Source organism: Kryptolebias marmoratus, linkage group LG1, assembly GCF_001649575.2.
Source record: "Kryptolebias marmoratus isolate JLee-2015 linkage group LG1, ASM164957v2, whole genome shotgun sequence".
Classification (NCBI taxonomy): Eukaryota; Metazoa; Chordata; class Actinopteri; order Cyprinodontiformes; family Rivulidae; genus Kryptolebias; species Kryptolebias marmoratus.
Window position 1 is genome coordinate 4486840 of NC_051430.1, and position 21763 is coordinate 4508602.

A 21763-nucleotide genomic window follows, 5' to 3' on the forward strand; every position below is an offset into this window, starting at 1 on the left:
AATGGACTGTGCTTCATCTGTTTAGAGTAGAAGAACAGTTTCAGACTGATTTTGAGTCAGTAGGTCACATGACCTGGAAGCCATTGCAGAATAATGATAAATTTTCACCAAAATAAAATATAAAAAAAAAAGAAAAAGTTATAATGTTACAAAATGGACTGTGCTACATCTGTTTAGAGTAGTAGAACAGTTTCAGACTGATTTTGAGTTGGTGGGTCACATGACCTGGAAGCCATTGTAGAAAAATGATCAATTTTGACAATGAAAACATCTAAAAAATATAAAAAAGGGTTCAAATGGGATAAAATAGATTGTGCCTCATTTATATAATTTTGAAGCATGATTTACCAAAGGTTTTGTACCAGTTGGTGAAACAACAAAAAATATATTAATATTTGTTTTTCAGGAGCGAGGGGTAAGGAAAATTTATTGACGGTCCCTAAGTGAACCACCTCGCGTGAGAGGAGGGGCCGGCAGAGAACGGCTGGCCGACATTAGCGCTCCTGTTTCGGGGCAGCCTTGAGCTGGACGCCGCTAACTCCGCGGAGCTCGAATATCGAATATCCAACTTGAAACTAACTTCACTGCGGTGAATAATAACATGATATATATGAAACACAACTTCTGAAGTGAAGTCTAATGCAGTTAATCAGGAAATCAGACGTTGTCCTGTCAGCCTCAGGAGATGCAGGGCTACAGAGAACTGAAGCAGGACTTGGGTTCTTGGTTCCTCTGACAGAACTGAAGCTGCTGCAGCAGGTCTGCCAGACCTCTGTCCCCCTCAAAACATTTACCGACCATCTTTAACTCATTTTCTCTGACACCTAAGCAGACACAGATTTGAATCCTCCCACTCATGGCTCATGGCTCAGTTTTGGTATCAGACTGAGCCATGAGCCTTTCACAGGGAGGACACTTGCATCAGCAGCAGGGCGCTGGTTTGGATTAGTCTCTGTACAGTCAGGTTCTGTCATCACAAAGAAATGAACTAAAGTCCTAGCATCTGGAGAAATGTTGCAGATAAACTCTGCACACTGAGAAACCCAAGCCAGCTCACTTTTAAATAACCGACCCTAATGTTTTCTGTTTAGCCTGGCTGGAAGAGCAGAGACCTTCATCTGACTTCAGGCAGACTGAGGAACACCAGCCAGGTTCAGATCAGGTACCTTCCTGTTCCTGAGCATCACGGTGAGTGCTGAATGGATCAGCTCTTCAGTAAGTCTGTGTTCTTGTCTGATAGGGAGCTGACAGAGGCGGCATACGAGAAGCTGGCAGATGAGACTCTAGACGCTCTGGCGGAGCACTTTGAAGACCTGGCAGATGAAGATTTCACTGGAGCAGACTATGATGTGGTCTTCTCTGTAAGTGCTTATATCTGCTGTCTGATGCCATGTAGGAACCTCTCTGCTGTGATGGAGTCTTCACTGAGTTGACTGGAAAATGTGTCATATATTGGGATCGGTCTTCATAAAGAACAATGAGTGGCTCCACACATCAGATCAATCAATGACCTATTCAAGAATTGGGTTATAAATTATCATCATAAATACGAATTAAACAGAACACAGGAAACAACATACCACATTACTATAAAGAGCTGAAAAGGTCTAAGATCAGAGGAGCTGAACCATTATGTGTATCGATCCAAAACAGTTCAGGTTTGAGGAGTAAAGAGTTTAAATCACCACCTCTGAGACAATGGATCTTAATAATGATCCTTGTTTTTTGTGTCTGTTGTTGGTTGGTTTTGTTTTATTCTGTTTCTAATGGTTTTCCTACTTATACACTCATCAGTCCGTCATCCTGTTTGTTTGTTCCCTGTTCCCTGCGTGCTCCTTGTAGCTTAGCTCCTGTTTACAGTGGAACCATCTCTGCAAACGTGTTTTTTTTAGTGTTAATTGACAGGAATCAAGAAGAAAAAAACAAGCCTACAGGGAAATCACTGTACTCACTGAATCTGCTGTAGTTTCCATACCAGGCAGGGTTGCCAGATAGGAAATGACAAACTATCTTACTGTTGCTTTAAAATGATTGTATTTTGACCCAAACTATGGTATGTGCTGAGTGAGGCGTGTTTTCTCAGAGGGGGGAGGATGTAAGATTAGTTGTGTGTTGTTATTGGTGGACATGTGCACAGGAAAGGAGGAGGACTTGACCCTAAAACTATCTTGTAAAAAGGGTTATTATCATATATCTGGCAACACTGACACCAGACTTTCAAGAAGAAGCCATGAAGTCTGGAGCTTGTAAACGGTTACATCCAAAATGGTGACTGCATGGATGGTTATTTGGACAGACAGTGAGGTAAGGTTGCTGCTACATGTTGAAAGGGGTCAGTAACATGAAGAGCTCTCTGCTATCAGCTGTTATTGTTCATGTACTCGTGCATGTGTAGAACAGCTGTCTGTGGTGCACATGTGTGATTTCACACTTGCTGCTTCCTTTAAAATGCAAATAGGAGAGTCTGAAAATCTCCACTCTGAGACCTGGGTTCAAAAAGCTTCGGTTTCAGAGGAAACAAGCACTGGTGTCTTGTAGACGAACTGCAGAGTAGTGTAAACAGCCCCTTAGTTCTCTGTGTTTTTGGTTTGCTGCCCTGTCAGCCCTTTTATGAATGTGCTAACCAGTCCTTGTTCAGTCTGCATTCTTGGATCCTTACTCAACTCTCCAGACAGAATGATGGACTCAAAGCAGGACCAGCAGACCCGCAGCTCCTCGACTACCTCAGCTGCAGAGGTTGCATCCACCAGTGCACAACTCCAGAGGCTGCTTTTTTCATTACCCACTATATCAAAGGACTCATCAAAAGTATTTATTTTATTTTATTTTTTCAAACCTGGACTGGATTCCTGAAAGGTGCGTTGTTTTTTTTTTTTCTGCCTCCAGAGCCTAGTCACTAAATCAAAACTCCTTTGCTGCTGTCAGTGACACAAGGCAGATTCCTCTCTTGCACCTGATCCACCAGAGTTTTCCTTTGCTCATTTGAGCCATCTCCTGAGTGCCACGCTGTCTCATGCCACCACCATCCTGGTGTGAACCACAGACAGACCCCACGTCCCGTAGTGCTGCTGACTCCAAACACGAGTCCACATGTTCGATTCTGCAGTTATTGGTCCATGGGTAACACTTACGGGGTACAGTGCCTATAAAAAGTATTCACCCCTTGAATGTTTCATGCTTTTATACCTGTCATAAGGGCAAATTACAAAAAAAGTGTCAAAAGCAAGTCCAGGTCTGTGTCAAACTTACTGCACACAAACTACGCACCACCACACCAGGTGATGATGACTCGCTACATAACTCTAAATCTAACACATCTGAAAAGGCACCATCGGTGCAGAACTGTATATATGCAGTATACAGGTTTTAGAACAACATATACTCCCATCCAAACAATGTCTTTTTCAGGAAGGCCTTGCTTATTTCAGCAAGACAATGTTAAACCACATACTGCATCCATTACAGCAGCAAGGCTTCACAGTAGAAGAGTCCAGGTGTTGAACTGGCCTGCCTGCAGTCCAGACTTCTCACCAGCTGAAAACATCTGTCACATTATCAAACAAAACATTCAGGACTGTTGAACAGCTAGATTCCTACACCAGAACCTCCAGCTGCTGCTCTCCTCACTTCCTGGATGTAGAAGAAGAGGGGATGCTTCACAGAGGAAACATGGACCTGCCCCAACTCTTGAGATGTGTTGCTGCCATGAAATTCAAAACAACCTTTATATTTTTCCAAAAAATGGTACAGTTTCTTATTTTAAACATTTGATATGTTGACTGAGTTCTATTGTGAATAAAATTTGGGTTTATGATGGTTATTTATAACCCGGTCCTTTCGATAGGTTACTGATTATGAGACACATTATTTTGTGTTGTACAGTTTTTGTATATATTTAATATCTGGTGATGTTTGTGCTTATTTATAATGTTATTGACATTTGTGTGTATTTTTAATATTTCACATTACATTTAAATACCGGTGTATGTATTTTCAAACAGGTGTTTGTCCCATGAATGAATTATGGTTATTTATAGATGGCCACTATTTAGAGCAGGGGTGTCCAACCCTGGTCCTCTGGGCCACCATCCTGCATGTTTTACTTGTTTCTCTGCTCCAACACACCTGATTTGAATCAATGGGTGATTAACAGGCTTCTGCAATAATAAAACAAGGCTCTGTAATAAAACGACAGAATAGTGTAACAATAAGGAAAACAAAATGAAGAGGTAATTTAACCACGGAATCAGGTGTGTCCCCTGATTTAGAGCTTAATAGTATGAAGAAGGGGAGTTGCTCAAAGCATTGCAGTGGGATCTTGTTACTTTTTTGACACAAAAATGATTTTAAATACTGGTCTGAATGTTCATTCTGATGAGAGGCTTACATGCAGAAAGTCATTTAGCATTTTTTTGTTGTAATAATTAGCATTTCTTCCGTGTCAGATCTGATAGGCTGATTTAAGAAAGTTGAAATTTGTGTATTTGTTTTAAATATGAGTGTCAGCTGAACTGTTCTTGGTTTTGTTCAGTCCAGACTGCTGGAGGTTTTGATTCTTTAAACACTTGGAGTCATTTGTAATTTAGATCATCAGTATGGAAGTCCATTTGAGGACCTGATCCACCTCTGAGACGGTACAGGATGTAGTCACAGAGTGGAGTGGGTGTGTTTCTGTAAGCTGGGGGGCGGGGCCTGCATCCATAGATATTACCCAGTTATTTCTGATTGGTTGATTTGCTGGATGTGGTAATGAGCTGGCTCTGTTGGGTTTGTACAGCTTTATTAGCTTACTTTAGTTTTTTTTAGGTTTGTTGTTGAAATAATCTCTCTATAAATGTCTGTGTTCTTTGTTCTGTTCACAGAGTGGCGTGTTGACTGTGAAAGTAGGCGGGGCTTATGGCACTTTTGTCATAAACAAACAGATGCCCAACAGACAGATCTGGCTGTCTTCCCCCACCAGGTGAGATGGTAAATAAAAGGATCAGAAAGACTTTTTAAAGTGTCAAACATCACAGTGTTATTTTTATCACAACTGTCAGTAATCAGTGGGATCTATGGTGCCTTCAGTTCGTTTACTTTACTCAAGACAAGACACTGAACACCTCATGGCCTCCAATGTGTGTCCCATTGATGAATGAAATCTAAAGCCCTAATTAGAGATTTAGTAGTAGTAGTAGTAGATTTAGTGCTGTATGAGTGTGTGTGGATGGCTAAATGTGGGCACAGGGTGTGTTGTGAAGCACTTTGAGTGGCCTGGTTGGCTGGAAAGGTGCTTTATGAGTCCATTTACCATCTGAATGTTCTAACAATCATCACTTTGATTCATATGAACATTCATATTGGCAGGATTAGAGTTTCACATCATTTATCATGCTTACAAGTTATATTTACTATGTTTTATTGTGAGTAAATTATTAGGTTTATAAGATTTGTTCATTGCATTCTGTTTTTATTTACACAACAACACCCAAACCTTTTTGTATATGCAGCATTTATATAACACTTGAGTTCTACACGTCCAGGGAACTGGATGTAGTCTTGGGCCACCAGTTCTAATACATTTTCCAGCTCTGGACAGGTTTTATGTAGTGAGAAAGAAAGAGTAGAAGTGGTTCTTTTGATTGTAAAGGTTTTAGATGATCGATTCTCTCCTCCTTCTCTTGTGTTTGCAGTGGACCGAAACGCTATGACTGGACGGGTGAACGATGGGTGTATGCTCATGATGGTGTCAGTCTGCACCAACTGCTTTCTACAGAGTTTTCCACCATTTTCAATGAAAACATTGACTTGAATAACTTACCCCACTCCTGAAGGACTGACTTTTCTCTGCCAGAGTCTCAGGACAACTCCCGTGGAACCTGAAGCAGCTGGATTGATATTACAGGAGCCTTCTGAAGGTTTCCTGATGGATTGTCTCCAGTTCTTGCTTTGGTCATGTTTTACACTGCTCCTGATCATTCAACACGTAGGAACTGGGTTTGGTGAATAACTGCTGTTACAATTATTCCATTTGTGTTGGTGAGAACATTTTCCTCACTGTGTTATCTTCAGGATCCATATGTGTGTTTGTTGTCGAACCCTGTCCTGTCAGTTTGTCTGCTTTTAACTGAGGAAATAAACAAATAAATACCTGTAGAATCCAGAATTTATCATGTTCATTGGTGACGGAGCATGTTGATGTCCAGAACCTCTGACTCTGAGGGGTACTTGTTCACATTTTGAAGTAAACTTGAGTTAGAATCACAACAGTGGCTGCTGATTGTTGTCTACAGCCTCAGGGGTGTCATTACATTAAAAAACCTCAGACATTTAATCTATTAATTGATCTAAACAAGGAAACGCCACCCAGTTGGACAGGATTTTGTTCTGATGGGAGAATTTGTGTAGACAGATTCTCTCTGTAATATTTAATTAGTTAAAAAATGAATGAAAATACTGAATCAATAGTAATAATCATGAGGTGAAAGAAAAAAAGGGGTTGACGGGACAGACTCTGCCTTCCTGTTTGATCATCAGGAAACTGCTGAAGAAAAGTTCATCAATGTCCAAAGGTCCTCTGAAGTTCTAATAAATTTGTTTAGATTTTTAAATTAAATGTGTGGTTTGGGGTCTGTTTATAAATGAAAGGTCTGAATATCAACTGTGCTCTTATGATTGTATGCTGAGTTTGGCCATTCAAACAAAAAAATTAAGAATGAATTCTTCCTACCTGTCTCTTGCTGTAGCAGCCCAGTCATCTGGAAGCTCCTTCTTACCACCCAGAGCCTTTAACAGCTCCTCTCTGAACTCCTCACACGTTCTTCCTTCTTCAACTTACACTATTTGGTCCTCTTCTCTGCCTCTACTCTTCCCCTCTTCTTCACCACAACACTCATCCTACACTCCACCATCTGATGCTGTCTGGCCACACTCTCCCTGCCACAACCTTGCAGTCCTTAATCTCCCTCAGGTTACCTCTCCTACACAGGATGTAGTCTACCTGTGTCCTCCTGCCTCCACTCTTATAGGTCACCCTGTTTTCTTGCCTCTTTAGGAAACAGGTGTTGACTGTACTGTAGCCATTTCCATCCTCTTGGCAAAATTCACCACCCTCTGTCCTTCCTGGTTCCTTTCCATGACACCTGCGGTTTTTCGAGTGAGTCTTTAACTCAAATTAGTGACCCAACTCATCTGAGTCAGCAGCATTTATGGGGATTCAGCAGTTTTTTCTGTGATTCCACTAACTCGCAGTCTTAGCAGCAGTTTGCCAGAAGATATGCAAGATCTCGGACTCGTGAGTCCTGATTCAGTGTGAGGATTTGGACCTTTAACCTGGGAAACACAGTAACTTAGCAGCTCGAGGCATCAGTGACCATCACTTGTAATGTAATGTTATGGTCTGAATCTCCTGTCACACGAACTTTGGGCTTCTGGAATCACAGAATTTGTTCTGTTTTTTTCTGAGTATGCCAGCTCATCATTGTTGATGGCTCAGTTCAGACCTGAGGACTGCTTCGTGTCCTGATCTGAAGGTTGCATCCCTGACTCTTAACCTCTCTGATGTCATCCATGACTTCTGATTTGACCTGTTGGTGTATTGGTTCTGAGGACTGCAGCATCACACATGCAAAATACATTGACACATAACAATGAATGTGCATAAAATATAGTGAGACTGTCATGATTTGAAGTTAAGCACAGACCCAGGATTGCAGACTGTCACAAGGACTTGGAAGATGATGATTTAATAACAACATAATACAAAATGAAAAGGCTGATGTGGCAGCAAAAATGACATGGCACAAAAAAGATGGGGGCAAATGGGCGGGGTATGGAACCACAATGACAGACTGCAGATGAGGAATGTTAGAGAGCTAAATAGGCAGTGGCTGATGAGGTGAAGAAACAGCTGGCTTAATGAAAACAGGTTTATGTGGGGGATGCAGGACTGAGGGAAAGTACTGAATAATGGCTGGGCACACAGGGAAACAAAGTGAACACAAAGAAAATACAGAAAATAATCATCACAGGAGATAAAGATTAAAAAATGAACACTGAAACCCATAGATCTTGACAGTAACCCACTCCTGACATCTTGGGGGGAAGGACAGAAACAAAACACCAGAATTTAGGCATCAAAAATCTGTCAGGGTACCATGACTTGGGGCAAAACAGCCTAATATAAAAAGTTCAGGTAGAAGGCCCATGGTGCATCCAGACTAGTAAAAGAGTTCAGATGGATGGCCTGAGAACTGTCCAGGTGGTGTCCTGGACTCTGTCAGACCTGGAGGCAGGTGTGGGCAAGGCCATTGCCTGAAAGCTCTCAAGGAATGAAGATGAGGAGCTATTCAAGGCTGGAGGCATGGAGTCTCTGGAGACTTGGGAGACTCAGGAACTGGAAACTCAAAACTTTGGATGAGGGAACCATGGGCCCAAAGTCCTCTGATGGACAGTGGGTCCATGTTTGTCCAAGGTCACCTGAGGCTGTGGTGATGGCTTTGAGGAACTTTCAGCTCGAGGCTGTGGTGATGGCTTTGAGGAACTTTCAGCTCATGACAGGAGTTGGTTTTGTAAACATGAGCACCTAATAGTGATCCTTTACCTGGACTTTTCTTTAACAATTTTGTAAACTGGAATTTTTAAAGTTGCAAACATTTCAAGTTAACTTTTCTACTGCTGGACTTTACAAGGCAAGAAACATCTAGACAAAACCTACTAAATTGTACAATTTGTCTAGATTCTAGATTTTTTTTGTCTTGTCTTTGAGATAAAACAAAATAACAGGAAACGAAAGGAGCAGGGACCAGGACAACAGCAAAGATCATAAAGACAGGAAGGTCCCTCTTCCTTTGGTTTTTATGAAACGTGACAAGACGTCAGCCAGCCTCGTTCTGACAGATTCAGAGTATCTCCACAGATGAAGTTATCTTTCTTGTTCTTCAATCAAATACTGTAGAATAAAAATATGGATTAAACGTTTTAATCAATATTGTGATTAGATTACCCAGTTCAGAGTTGTGTTCCCATGATCACAGAACATCTCCCTTCGAACAAACTTTGTTAAAACTATTTATTTTCTCATTAGATAAGTGGACACATACGTTTCATAGATTCATTTTCAACACATTTTAAAACATTTCACAACATAAAAGATAGATTTGTTCTCTGTCTGACTCATCTTTGAGTGCAAAAAGAAGTAATGCAGAATGATGGGTACCCTGATGTTCCATCTGTGGAGCCTCTGTAAACAACTTAATCTGCTCAATTAAAAGTACAGTTACTCTGTTGAAATTTTACTCAAGTACAAGTAAAGTTACTTATATAAAAATCTACTCAAGTAAAAGTTCAAAATAAGTCATAAATATTTACTTAGAGTAAAAGTGACTGTGTTACTTTCTTACAGCAGGAGGGCATCTCTCCTGCAGAGAGTCAATTTATTTTCTCTAAAGCTCTTAAATTAAATAAAAAGCTGCATAATTTTATATAAGATATTTAAAACGCTTAGAGAGACTGAAATTATTTCAGTGCAGACCATCCCACAGTTTACATGTTTATGCTCACATCTTTTCCCCAGTAAAGGAAAAAAACCTACTCAAGTCAAAGTACAGATAACAGTTACTTAAAATAGTTCAAAGCACACAAAACTCATACTCATACTCAATTCCATAATGTGAGTAATGTAATGTGCTACTTTCCACCTCTGTAGACAGAGATAGTTTCATCTACTCAACTCACTTTTGACTTCTTCAATCAATTCCAGTCAAGTCATGCAGCACCCAGCATTCACCAGAGAATGCTATTTCTCTGGTTATTTTTTTTGTAAAGAACAAAATAAAGAATATTATAGGTAATAAAAAAGAACTAAATATGTGTGTTGTTTCAAGTGTATTTATTGTGTAATTAGACACAACAGAAGACAAACCAGAGCACAAAGGGAAAGGCTGTGCTGAGGAGGAGGAGGGATCATGTGATGAAGGGAAATAGCTGATCAAAGCAACGTCTAGAAAGAGATTTTTCACTCAAAATGAGCAAAGCAGTTCATAGAATCACAAATCATACATGCACATTTGATCTGTAATAAAAGGAACATGTCTGCAGATCATTAGTCGTTGAAATTCCTTTTTCACTTCTTACATCAAGCAGCAGCTTTCTTTCAGGTTTTACTTCAGGTTCGATGATGAGTTCTCTTTCTACAAATCTCCAAATTCTACATGAAAAACCAATAAAAAACCCTCTGTAAACTAAAACAAATCACACAAGTCTTCAGCAGACAGCATTAAAAATAACAGTGAATGTAATCACTTCTATTAGAAACAACAGTTACATCCCAGTTTGAGCCACAACAGGCATATGTTTGATAATCTTCCTCATAGACCTCATTTAGACAATATTCACTTTAAAATAGCATCTTTGATTTAACATCCAAGATAGAAAAGTGCTACATAAGCTTCAGAGAATCTGTATTTTTATACGTCCTTTAAAAATATTCCCACTGAGAACACCTAGTTCTATAAGGGACAGGACCCAGGCCCAGTCCACACTACTCCACATATTTACTGGAAGGCCATTTGTCTGTCTGTTAGCATAATATCTCATGAACCAGAGGATGGAAAAGTGATCTTTGGTTGTACAGATACAGTTGATTAGGGTTTGAAGTCAGTGCAGCCAATTGACTCTAAGAATGGCCACAAAAATGAATACAACTCTCACAATTTTACAGATATTTTGCTCAGATTTAGTGTGGTAATAGCTGAGAGTAATTCACAATTCATACAGCCCTTCAAGAGCTGCACACTGCACATCTTTGTTTAAAATGTTGGCATCAACACTGTTCTTCCAGTCCACACTGAGTTTTTGACCAAAAAACAGGAAGGTTTTTAAAATAAATTTTGCAAAAAAGCGGAGATTCTTTATGGTGAGTTTATGTATCCACAAACAGTGATGTACAAACTTATTTCATACATGTCCATTATCAGTTTGTGTTCCAGAAACCAAAACAACAAAGCTATTTTTACCATTTTTTCTGTTCATCCTGCCAATAAATGTTGATTGTGTGTTGAAATTAATATTAAGTGAGAGAAAACTATAAATAGTATTGGGGAGAGGGGGCAGATTTTGATGTGAACCAACCAGTGGTGCAGCATGGGTATTTCAGGGTTTTGTTAAAACAAACAAACAGAGAATATCTAAGTTAAAGCAGTATCCAGAGCAGTGTAGCTGGGCTTCAGTCTAACCCGTCAGCAGCAGCCCGTTAGACCTCCCTGAGACCAAAATAAGCTTTAAACTTGGAGCACTGACCACTGACAAGTATGCACACCAAAGGAAGTCTCCAGTGTGGGATTCGTGTCAGAGATCATCCCTAAAGCCTTGGAAGAACTGCACCTCGTCCTGTTGTTGCTCTCACCAAAGGAAAAGGTTCTGCTGCTCTGAGAGAATCTTGCATCAAACTGAGAGCACATTGCGGTAAAGCAGCTGTGGCTCAGTGATCAGTTTGTGCAAATTATGAATGCTGTATGACAATTCAGTGGGAAGCAACATAATGTCACAAATCGGTCTGATAAGAAGTGCATTGAGGTGCTATCAGATTCAGCTGATAAGAGCTTACAAATGGATTATTGACATCAAGCAAGACATCCAGAGAAACACTTTAGTCTCACTGCGACTAAGTTCAAGCTGATAGAGGATAAACTGGTTCAAGTAAAATGAAATCTCACAATAAAGCCATAAAAATGTACCGTAGAAATTCATCTGAATTCATGTTTTGAAAGGTTTTTATTCCCAAGTGATTCTATTTTTAGGCAATAAGGGTAGAAACTATCCCACTCCAGGAAGCCTGATCCTACATTTCATGCAGTGTGGTGAACTATCAGTCAAAATGAGCTGAAAACAGGGCTGGGCAATATGACATCCCAATCATTTGGAGCTTTATCACAATATATAACATGTATTCAACACTAGAACCCCTTAAAGCAGGGGTGGGCAATCCTGGTCCTCGAGGGCCACTTTCTTGCATGTTTTCCTTGTTTCTCTGCTCCAACACACCTGATTCAGAGGTTAAATCACCTCTTCATGTTCTGCAGAAGCCTGTTAATCACCCATTGATTCAGATCAGGTGTGTTGGAGCAGAGAAACAAGTAAAACATGCAGGATGGTGGCCCTGAGGACCAGGATTGGAGACCACTGCCTTAAAGTGAACTACCACTGGTGATATGTGAGCTCCCTCTAGTGGGACAGAAAAGAACATTTTAGTGTTTTCTGTTTACAAGTTAGATAAGGGTGTGAGTGGTTGTTGGTCTCTGTGTCTCTGTGATGGACTGGCGACCTGTCCAGAGTGTCCCCCGTCTCTCACACAGTGACTGAAGGAGACAGATGTTATGCTAAGGTAATAATAAGACATAGCCTAAAAGTATGTATTTTTAGACTATATTACAATCTTAATGAAATAAAAGTACAGTGCAAAATACTTTAAAAGCCTGTGTGGAGACAGAAGCAGACATCAGTGAAACGGGAACAGAGACTAGTGGCCAATTAAGTTGCCTGTAGAAACTGTAAGCAACAAAACGTGTGAAACAGTAAAGAAATTTAATTTAGCTTATCTAACATTTGGATTCATTTATTGTGAGACAGAAGAAAAGCTAAGACTGCAGAGTGTGGTATGTGGTGATATTCTCAGAAATGAATCCAAGCAGCACACCTTTCCATTCAACATGCAGCTCTGAAAGACAAGCAGTGGATTTTATTCATTTTTTCTGAGAAAATGAGATGAACTGAAAAAGTCCAAGTCCTGCATCCAGTCTTGTGTTCCACCTGCAGCCAAAGCTCATGAAGCTGTACATCAGGGGTGTCCAACCCTGGTCCTCAGGGCCACTATCCTGCATGTTTTCCTTGTTTCTCTGTTCCAACACACCTGATTCAGACGTTAAATCACCTCTTCATGTTCTGCAGAAGCCTGTTAATCACCTGTTGATTCGAATCAGGTGTGTTGGAGCAGAGAAACAAGGAAAACATGCAGGATGGTGGCCCTGAGGACCAGGGTTGGAGACCACTGGTGTACCTCATGCCAGTCTGTGTGTAGCAAAAGCTGGTAAGAGCTGTCGCCTCACAACAAGAAGGATGGTTTGCCTCCTAGCTCGGAGTTTTCTGTTTGGAGTTTACATGTTCTCCCCATGCATGGGTGGGTTTCCTCCTACAGACCAAATCATGCATGTTAGAGTAGGTGATAACGAAACTGTCACTAGGTGTGACTGAAAGTGTTAGTGGGTGTTTGTCCCTGTGATGGACTTGCAACCTGTCCAGGATGTACCCCACCAGTGATTGCTGGAAATAGACACCCCTGCAACCCTGCACAGAGAAGCGGGTAAAGACAATGGATGAAGAAGCCTAGAAGCCTTCACACCACACATGATTGTCTTCTCTTTGGCTGATGGTTGACACAAGTGTTCAAAGCTATGTAGCTTACCACTGCACCCCGGCTACTAAAAGGTTAAAAAAGTGTATCTTCCATCTGTGTTTTTGATGTTTTCACTTGTAGGTGGGATAGAGGAGGGAGAGGGTGGTTAGAGACTTACAAACCTCTAGATAAAAACTTTTTTGAGAGGTCTCCATCAAAGGTTTTTACCCTTTTTAGGATTGTGCAGTGACTGAATATAGTCATTTCTTTTGGTAACTATCCTGTGTCTTGTGTGAACTGTTTTATTTGAAAAAGGTAAATGTGTACTTCTGTATTTTAATGTCAGTCTCCTGTAAACCACTGTTCTAACCTCATAGATGTTGGTCCTCTGACCCTTGTTCTCTAACAGATAAACAACAAACTTTACAGCTGTCTTCTCACATGATGCAATAGTGGGACTTTACATCTTTAGTCTTTTTCTTGACTGCTGTTTGTTTTTTACATCTCACACTTTTCAACAGAATGACTGAGGGATTATTAAAGTATTATAAATCCTCTACAGGCTCAGGAGATTTTGAAGGTGTCCAATCTCTTTCAGCTGAAGAACTAAAAGTCTGCTGCCTCTACAGACCGAACAGAAGGATGCAGTTCAGCTGTGCAAGAACTCCTTTATCTGATTAATCTGCCTTTTAGGCAGTGGCAATGCGTTTCCAAATAATTTAAGACACTTTCAAAAACTATACAATGATTTAAAACATTTGCTTGAATTTTCCATATTTTAATAATGTTTTTGTTAATTTTTTGTTCATGTTTGTAAAAGTCCAGTCAGTGTTTTGTAAAAGAAAAGGCGATATGGTGAATGGATGATGACCCTGCTACGATGGTGAAATCAGGAAGAATGTGAGCGGTCTTTGCAGGATCTTGGGTAGGAATTCAGGTTTGTATTAGGAATATTAATTAGTGGTTTTATGCAAACTTCTGTGGTGAGGTGGTGGTGGTGGCAAATTAAGGTCCAGGATGGAGCATAGTGGTAGCGGGGGCAGGGTATCCATGATGTGGAGACACCTGGGCTATGACACCTTCATGATGGTAGTAAAGGTGTGTGTATTTATCCAAATCTTAATATTATTGATATCAGTGTTGGTATCGGTTTGAGACTTTAGTTGTTTTCTCTCCTTCACTTTCAGAACTTTAATTCTCATTCCAGAAGTGCAATGAAAGGGAAAAGTTTTATAACAAAAACACATAATGAAGAATTCTAAAATGTTCATTTTCTGCTTTGTCCTGATTTAATTTGAGCAAATTCAGTTAGTTACAGTAATCTTTTTATTTGCCTAGAAACTTTGCCTAAGATCCATCCTGGATTTTAAATGCAGAAAATCAGTTTTTTGATAGTGGAAAGCAGAAATCAGTCAAAGTTTTCAGATTTAACATATTGATGATAAGATATGACACTGCTCACCCTTTAAGGAAACTTAGAAAGATATGAGCGAGACTAGTATCAGATTAATGTCGTTCACCAAGTAGCCTTCAACAAAGTTGTGTCAGGGTGGGGCCTGGGGCTTTGTGTGGTTGTGTTACTATTGTGATGGGAGTGTTCTACTGACATATACAACACAATGATGATAGAGAAGAGCGGCTCAGGGGTACAGAAAATAAGAAAAACTAGTTTGGTGAGCACTCAGACCATCAACATTGGAGAATTTTTAATTTTTTTTATCATATTAATAAAAACAGATGCCTATCTATCTATCTATCTATCTATCTATCTATCTATCTATCTATCTATCTATCTATCTATCTATCTATCTATCTATCTATCTATCTATCTATCTATCTATCTATCTATCTATCTATCTATCTATCTATCTATCTATCTATCTATCTATCTATCTATCTATCTATGTATCTATCTATCTATCTATCTATCTATCTATCTATCTATCTATCTATCTATCTATCTATCTATCTATGTCTAAATATAAATTGTAACTTGAAGTTTAGACACTCTGCATAAAAAGACACAGATCCATTAAACATTAAATCAAAATAAACCCTTCCTGTTTTAGGTCGTTAGGATTCCCAAACTTATTTCTGTAATTTTGTCCCATTCCTCCAGACAGAACTGGTGGAAGTGGGTCAGGTTCGTAGGCCTTCTTGCTCACACACACTCTTTCAGCTCTGCATCAGTATGTTTTATGGGATTGAGAACAGGGTTTTAACGTGCTTACTCCATAACTTTGACTTTGTTGTCCTGAAGCCACTTTGTAAGTAATGCTGCAGAATGTTTAAGGTCTTTGTCCATCTGAAGACTTATTGGTGTCCAAAATGGTAGATGTCTTGCTTCAGTATTTCCACCATAATGTTCTTTTTTCATGATGCCATCTGTTTTGTGAAGTGCACCAGTCCCTCTTGCAGCAAAACAACCCCACAACATGATGCTGCCACCACCGTACTTCAAAAAGGGGGAAGCTCCAACGGCTTCCCTCTTTTTCCTCCAAATGTATTGATGGTTATTATTCAACTTTAGATTCATCAGACAACAGTACATGTTTCCAAGAATAAGGTCTTTGTCCCTGTTTGTATTTGCAAACTGGAATCTGTCTTTTTTATGTTGTTTAGCGAGTAATGGCTTCTTTCAGTCCGTGTTGGTACAGTACTTGTTTTAATGTTTCCCATAGCATTATCAAAGGGGGACAATTCTCTTCCTGTAATCTTGGCTAATTTGGTTTCATTTTCACCTGATGTCACACAAAAAAGCATCCACTTAACAATCAAAAGATTCTGGGATTTCCCAAACTGTTCACAAGCATAGTAATCTAACTTAATCTTTAATGTATGTAATTCTATGACTTTGAAGAAAGTATATAAATTCTATAAAAAAAAGCTCTGTCATTATTCAGACATTTAGCAAGTAGAAATCATTTTGTGACTCCTAACTGACCTAAAACAGGAAAAGTTCAGTCTGGTTCTGTGTCCAATAACACAGTGGATGTAAACATTTGGGTTCTACTGTAATCTGGTGTATTATTACTGTTAAAAGATAGGAAATTAGAAAAACGTTATAAAGAATAAGGCGTAAGCACACCAGGGTCAATAAAAATGTCTTCATCTTTGTAAACCTTTTAAAATGTGTTGAGTTTGACATCGTACTATCTGGGTTCATATTAGTGGACAGTTTCTGCCACACTAAATCACAAATGACTTTGTAAATGCCCAGATAGATAGGTTTCTGTGAAAGGTATTTATGTCACGCTGGAGTGTATTTTTTTATTGCGCTTTATTTTGAATGCCCCATTAAAATCTTTACAAAATGTGATGAACTGACCGTATATAGAGAAAAAGATGGACTCACTTTTTTGTTCAATAATGAACATTTCTGAATTAGAGCCACATGTTGTAAAAGTTCCTAATATTTGGGATTTCTCTTCCTTATAGATCCATCCATAAAATGATAATTTCAGGGCTCAAAGCATCAAACATCAAATATCATCAGGACTGATTCATTCTCAAAATAAGCAAATCTTATTTTAATATAGTTCTTCAAATATGACACCTTTACGCCAAAGAAGAGTTCAACCTGAATCATTATTGCTGTCAACTCATTTTAGGCCTCAAAGTGTTTCAGGTCCACTCCAGGAATAGAGTCGATGCAATAAAAGCTACATCACACTGAGTCATACACAAACAATATCTCTTTAAATCAGGGGGGGGGACCTTTTCTTTCCCAAGGGCCATTTAAAGTTCAAAAAGCCATCTTTGGACCACACTCAGTTTGTAAACCCATATGATGTGCCAATTATAAACCGATAAAGCCACTGTTATCAGCTTTTTTTGTTTTTTTAAATTATTTTTGCAAACATTTGTAGGTTTCAGTTTGTGGTTTTGTTTGCTTTTTGAAACAGTTGCTGCCTTTCAGAAGACACAAGATTAAAATAACACCTCCAAAAATAAAATGAGGCATCTACAGTAGATATTATTAACGATTATTTTTGGCTTTACATTTGTTTTTGTACTCAGGAAAGAAAATCTTTTGAATATGAACAGGTCAAATGTGGAATTATGAATGTTATATTAAGTCGGTCAGGCTGCAGCAGCAGTGATTCTATTCTTCACAAACTGGTGTGCATCCAAACTCAGACATAGTTCAATAACTTTATTGCTCCTCCAGTTTAGGATCTCTACTCCTTGTAATGCAGTTCCAAATGGACTTCTTCTTCCCCTCCAGCACCTTGCCACAAACTAAACAAATGGGTTTGTTTGCTCTTCACTTCGGCAGAACTATATTCACTGTATTCTCTGGTCTATAAGGTGAACTTAAAAGCCTTCATTTTCCTCAAAAAACATCAGTGCTCCTTATAATCCGGAGCACCTTATATATGTAAGAAGTTGTGATGTTTTAGTAGGACTTTGGTAAACTACAAAGCTGCACCTCTTGCAGCATTAAGGCTCAGTTATAGTCACACAGGGCTCTGTGCACGGACCTGAGCGAGCGGTGGAGGCGTTTATACTTGATGCTTACGTTGGTGCTGTATTCTTCTGTGAGCTTTGAACCGTTTGATTATCTCTGTGATCTCTCATAGAGGGATCATAGAGATGCTGATACAGGAGAACCAGCTCTGCTAGAGCAAAGGTCCCCGGGCCGTGGACCGGTACCGGTCCGTGGGTCATTTGGTACCAGGCCGCACAGAAAGAATAATTAACTTACAGTATTTCAGAGTCTGAACGACATTTATTTTGAAAACTGACTGGATTCTCTCCACTCCATGCGTGTCAGAACGCTTATCTAGGTCAAGTGATCCGTTCCCGCTAAAAACAAACCCACAAGCAGCAACATGAGTAAAAAACAAACGTCTCTGGAAGACTAGATGGGACCGTCTCATTACTGAGAAACAGGCACAGGGCTCCACTGATTCAGTTGTATTCTTTGTGCACTTTATATTTGTGGTGTCTCTTATTTTGAAGGGCATGTTTAAACACAGAGAACATCAGAGGGAGGCGACAGAGTTATTCTTGTTGATAACACAACACCAGCTAACAAATCTGTGAGCACACGCTGGATTTACGTTAATAATGTTTAAAAAATACCTCCATTTTCATGCTGGTCGTATCATTTTATTTTGTTGTATTTATCCACCACACCTTTAAAGGCTGGTCCAAGAAAATATTGTCTGATAATGAGCCGGTCCGTGGTGCTAAAGAGGTTGGGGACCGCTGCTCTAGAAAAGCGAAATCGTTCATTTTGAATGAAGCGCGGCACACGTGGTGCATACAAAGTTAGAAAAATAGGGAGGTGCACGAGGATGCGCCTTATAAATGACAAAAATTTGAAAATGGATCATTCGTTGACAGTGCACCTTATAATCCAGTGTGCCCTATAGTCCGGACAATACAGTACCCTAAAAATGCAACATTCATCATCCACTTTTGTTTCTTTTGCAGTCATCTTGACTGACACCTGTCAGTCATCCTGTCTCTCTCCCGCTGATCCTCAAGCATTAATGTTGTGTTCACTGACTCTGATCCTGGCTGGAATATATGCATTCCTGTCCATTTTAACACAGAAGTGCCAGAGACTGCTGATATTTTTCCCTTAAAATTTGAAGTTATTTTATTTGTTTGAAATTGCACATTGGGCCCAATAAAAAGGCCGGAGGTCCCCCACTCCTGCTTTAAATCAAAGCAAACAAACTTTCATAATCCCAGTTTAAAATCCACTGTACAATACTAAACCTCATGTGAGATAAAACTGTGTCCATGCATTTCCTAAAAGGCTTCTGTGTATTAGAATTACTTTAATGTTCAAACTAAAAAGCAGCTCCAGTGGATCATGAATGATTAAAGTTTATAACATGGAGGACATGTTGAAACTGGTCCTTGTTTTTCTGATAGGTGAGAGAACTGAACGTCCCAAACAAACCGCGCTTTGTTCTCTTTGTCAAGGCAGCCGGAGCAGACTCAGCAGGGACACGAGAAGACAGTATGATGAGGACAGTGGAGCAGGGCGAGGCAGAAAAGGACCAAGCTGACCACAGCTTGTCTGACATCAATCTGGTAGTTGGTTTTAATCGCTGTGCTGCGCTCACTGGACGCAAATCTGATTCTTCAGACTGTTGGAGAAGAACACACAGAGGACGAGAAGTTAATCTGTGAAACACAACAAGCAAAACAACAAACTGCAATGAGATAAGACAAGTACACAAGCTGCAAGCTCATTATCTACAACAAATACCTGCACCACAGTTGATTCCTTATGTTGAAACTGGTGCAAAAGTAGCATCAAACCCATTGAAAGTTAATAAAACTTGTGTGGCATTTTGTAAGTGGCTGTACTCATCTGATTGTTTCTGCAGACCTGCTCTTCCTCCTCAGTGGCAGGATCAGAATCTGGCAGAGGAACTGAACCACCCTGTCATGGCAATAAAGCTTGAGACTGCAGTCAGATCTTTACAAAGTGCTAAAAGCTTCCCAACTGAATTCTACAAAACCTTTTGGAAGTAGTTGGCTCCATTCCTATTAGAGATGTTTATTGAGTCTTTTAATACAGACATGCTTCCTCAAACCCTGAACCAGGCTTTAATCTTGTTGCTTTTAAAAAGTGTTTGGATCCATTATTATGTGGTTCATATTGTCCCATCAGCTCGTTAAATGCTAACTTCACACTGCTGGCAAACTTATTAGCTAGGTGCTTGGAAGTAGCTTTACTTCATGACTATTATATGTGTCCTCTCAAGCAGCTGTAGGAACAAATGGCACAAACTCTGAATATTTTTGCTTATGTTGCTCTACAAGGCAGTGCTGCTATCTTTAATTTGCTATTGTAATGGAGCCTCTCATTCTGTCTATATCTGGCAGAACTAGAAACACTGCAGAACTGAAGGTTGTCCTGTATGCTGATGGCCTTCTGCTACAGATATGACCTGTCATGCTGTATCCCTGCTACCCTTTCAGCCTTAAATAATGAAACAAACTCCTGGAACTCCTAGCTCTGGTTAGGAGACACTCTGGCTCCAAGTTAAAGGAAGGAAGCTGCTTCATTCTGCTGTTAGCTCAGAGAGACTCAGACCTGCAGCCTGTGGTGGTGAGTTGAAAACACATTTGATTGTTTTGTAAGTTACAACTATGCTTTCATGGTTTCATAATGCTCTAATGACAAGCCAAGCACAATTATATAACTATGTTCAGTCTCAGAGCACAACAAGTTATTGCCAACTCTTTCTATTTTTATGATCTTTTCACTTCTTTAAGAGTTTCTACATCAAAGGGTATGTATTTTTGTCTTCTTTCATCAGTGTGTTTCTCACACTTATAGGATTCATGATTTTCTCTCAAAAATAATTATGTGTATTTATTTTATTTTTAAGTTTAGTTTGTTTGTTTTTACCTTGTATAAAGTACCTTTTTCTGTTGCAACATTGTGAGTTTCCCTGTTGAGGAATGAATAAAGGTCTATACTATTCTATGTCCTGTAGAATTTAAGACATTTTGTCCTAATTTTATCTTTTAAATTTAGGAGAACTACAGAATCCTTTATTTAAGGGGCAAACAGGAAAAGGTTTTAATTTTTAATTTCAAAACAAAGCTCATACATAGTATACACTTCATAATAATAGTCCGACTCTGTTATAGCTTAAATTATTACAAAACTAGGTTATTATTGTTAGATTGCATACTGTTGAGCTTTGTAGAAGAGAGTTGACATTTCTAGTTTTTATACTCAAAACAGGCAGATTCAAAGCAATTAAAAAGTATCATGGAGCGAGCAACTCTACTAGTGATCACTGAAATCCTTCACAGCTGACAACAGAACAGGACTTGCATTTCTGCACAGGTTACATGAAAAACATGCAGAATTTAAAGTATTAAAGCCATCCTTCTTAAAATTTGACAAATGCAGACTGTAACCACTTTATGAACAGATAAACCTTTCCACTGCTTCTGCTGAGCCATTTTTCTAACTGCAGTTTCAATTTTTGGCCAGTAGAGGGTCCCTGAGGACAATAAGTCTGCTACACCCACTGAGGCCTGAGTGGATATCAGTAAAAGCTGGCACCCTATCAGGTTGGAAACATGCTGCTTAGAAACACAGATGCTGATCCATCCACAGGCCTCCTGTGTGAGAGAGAGACAGCGTACAAAGGGGAGAGGGTTGTACATAATGAGTGTGGTTTCAGTGGGAACAGTAGGCTGCCTTCAGGTGATAGAAGCACAGGAAGTGAGTCCATCCTCTGACAGCAAAACTACACAGTAAACTGTTACTGTAGAAACTTCAGAGAAACAATGCACTGTCGAATACATTCAGATGCAGATCCAAAAAGTTTTAAAAATTAAAAAAGGACTGGACGAAAGACAGGGAGCGTTCTCAGTTCAAAACTGGAGAGTGTGAAGTTCCAA

General features: G+C 39.5%; 2 protein-coding genes across 3 annotated transcripts in view; one reads left to right on the plus strand and one right to left on the minus strand.

Moving 5' to 3' along the window:
* The window catches only part of fxn (frataxin), a 10327-nt gene extending 4189 nt beyond the window's left edge, over positions 1-6138 (plus strand). For both annotated transcript variants that reach the window (XM_037979132.1, XM_017440873.3), the window contains 4 exons: positions 1092-1162; positions 1241-1361; positions 4863-4960; positions 5673-6138. In XM_037979132.1, coding sequence (XP_037835060.1) covers positions 1092-1162; positions 1241-1361; positions 4863-4960; positions 5673-5811 — 429 coding nt within the window. In that variant the 3' untranslated portion in view covers positions 5812-6138. The remainder of the gene's footprint in view (positions 1-1091; positions 1163-1240; positions 1362-4862; positions 4961-5672) is intronic.
* A 12135-nt stretch (positions 6139-18273) lies between these two features.
* Positions 18274-21763, minus strand: part of zmat4a (zinc finger, matrin-type 4a) — a 208688-nt gene continuing 205198 nt past the window's right edge. The window contains exon 7 of the mRNA XM_037975212.1: positions 18274-19479. Within this exon, the coding sequence (XP_037831140.1) occupies positions 19452-19479 (28 nt within the window). The 3' untranslated portion in view covers positions 18274-19451. The remainder of the gene's footprint in view (positions 19480-21763) is intronic.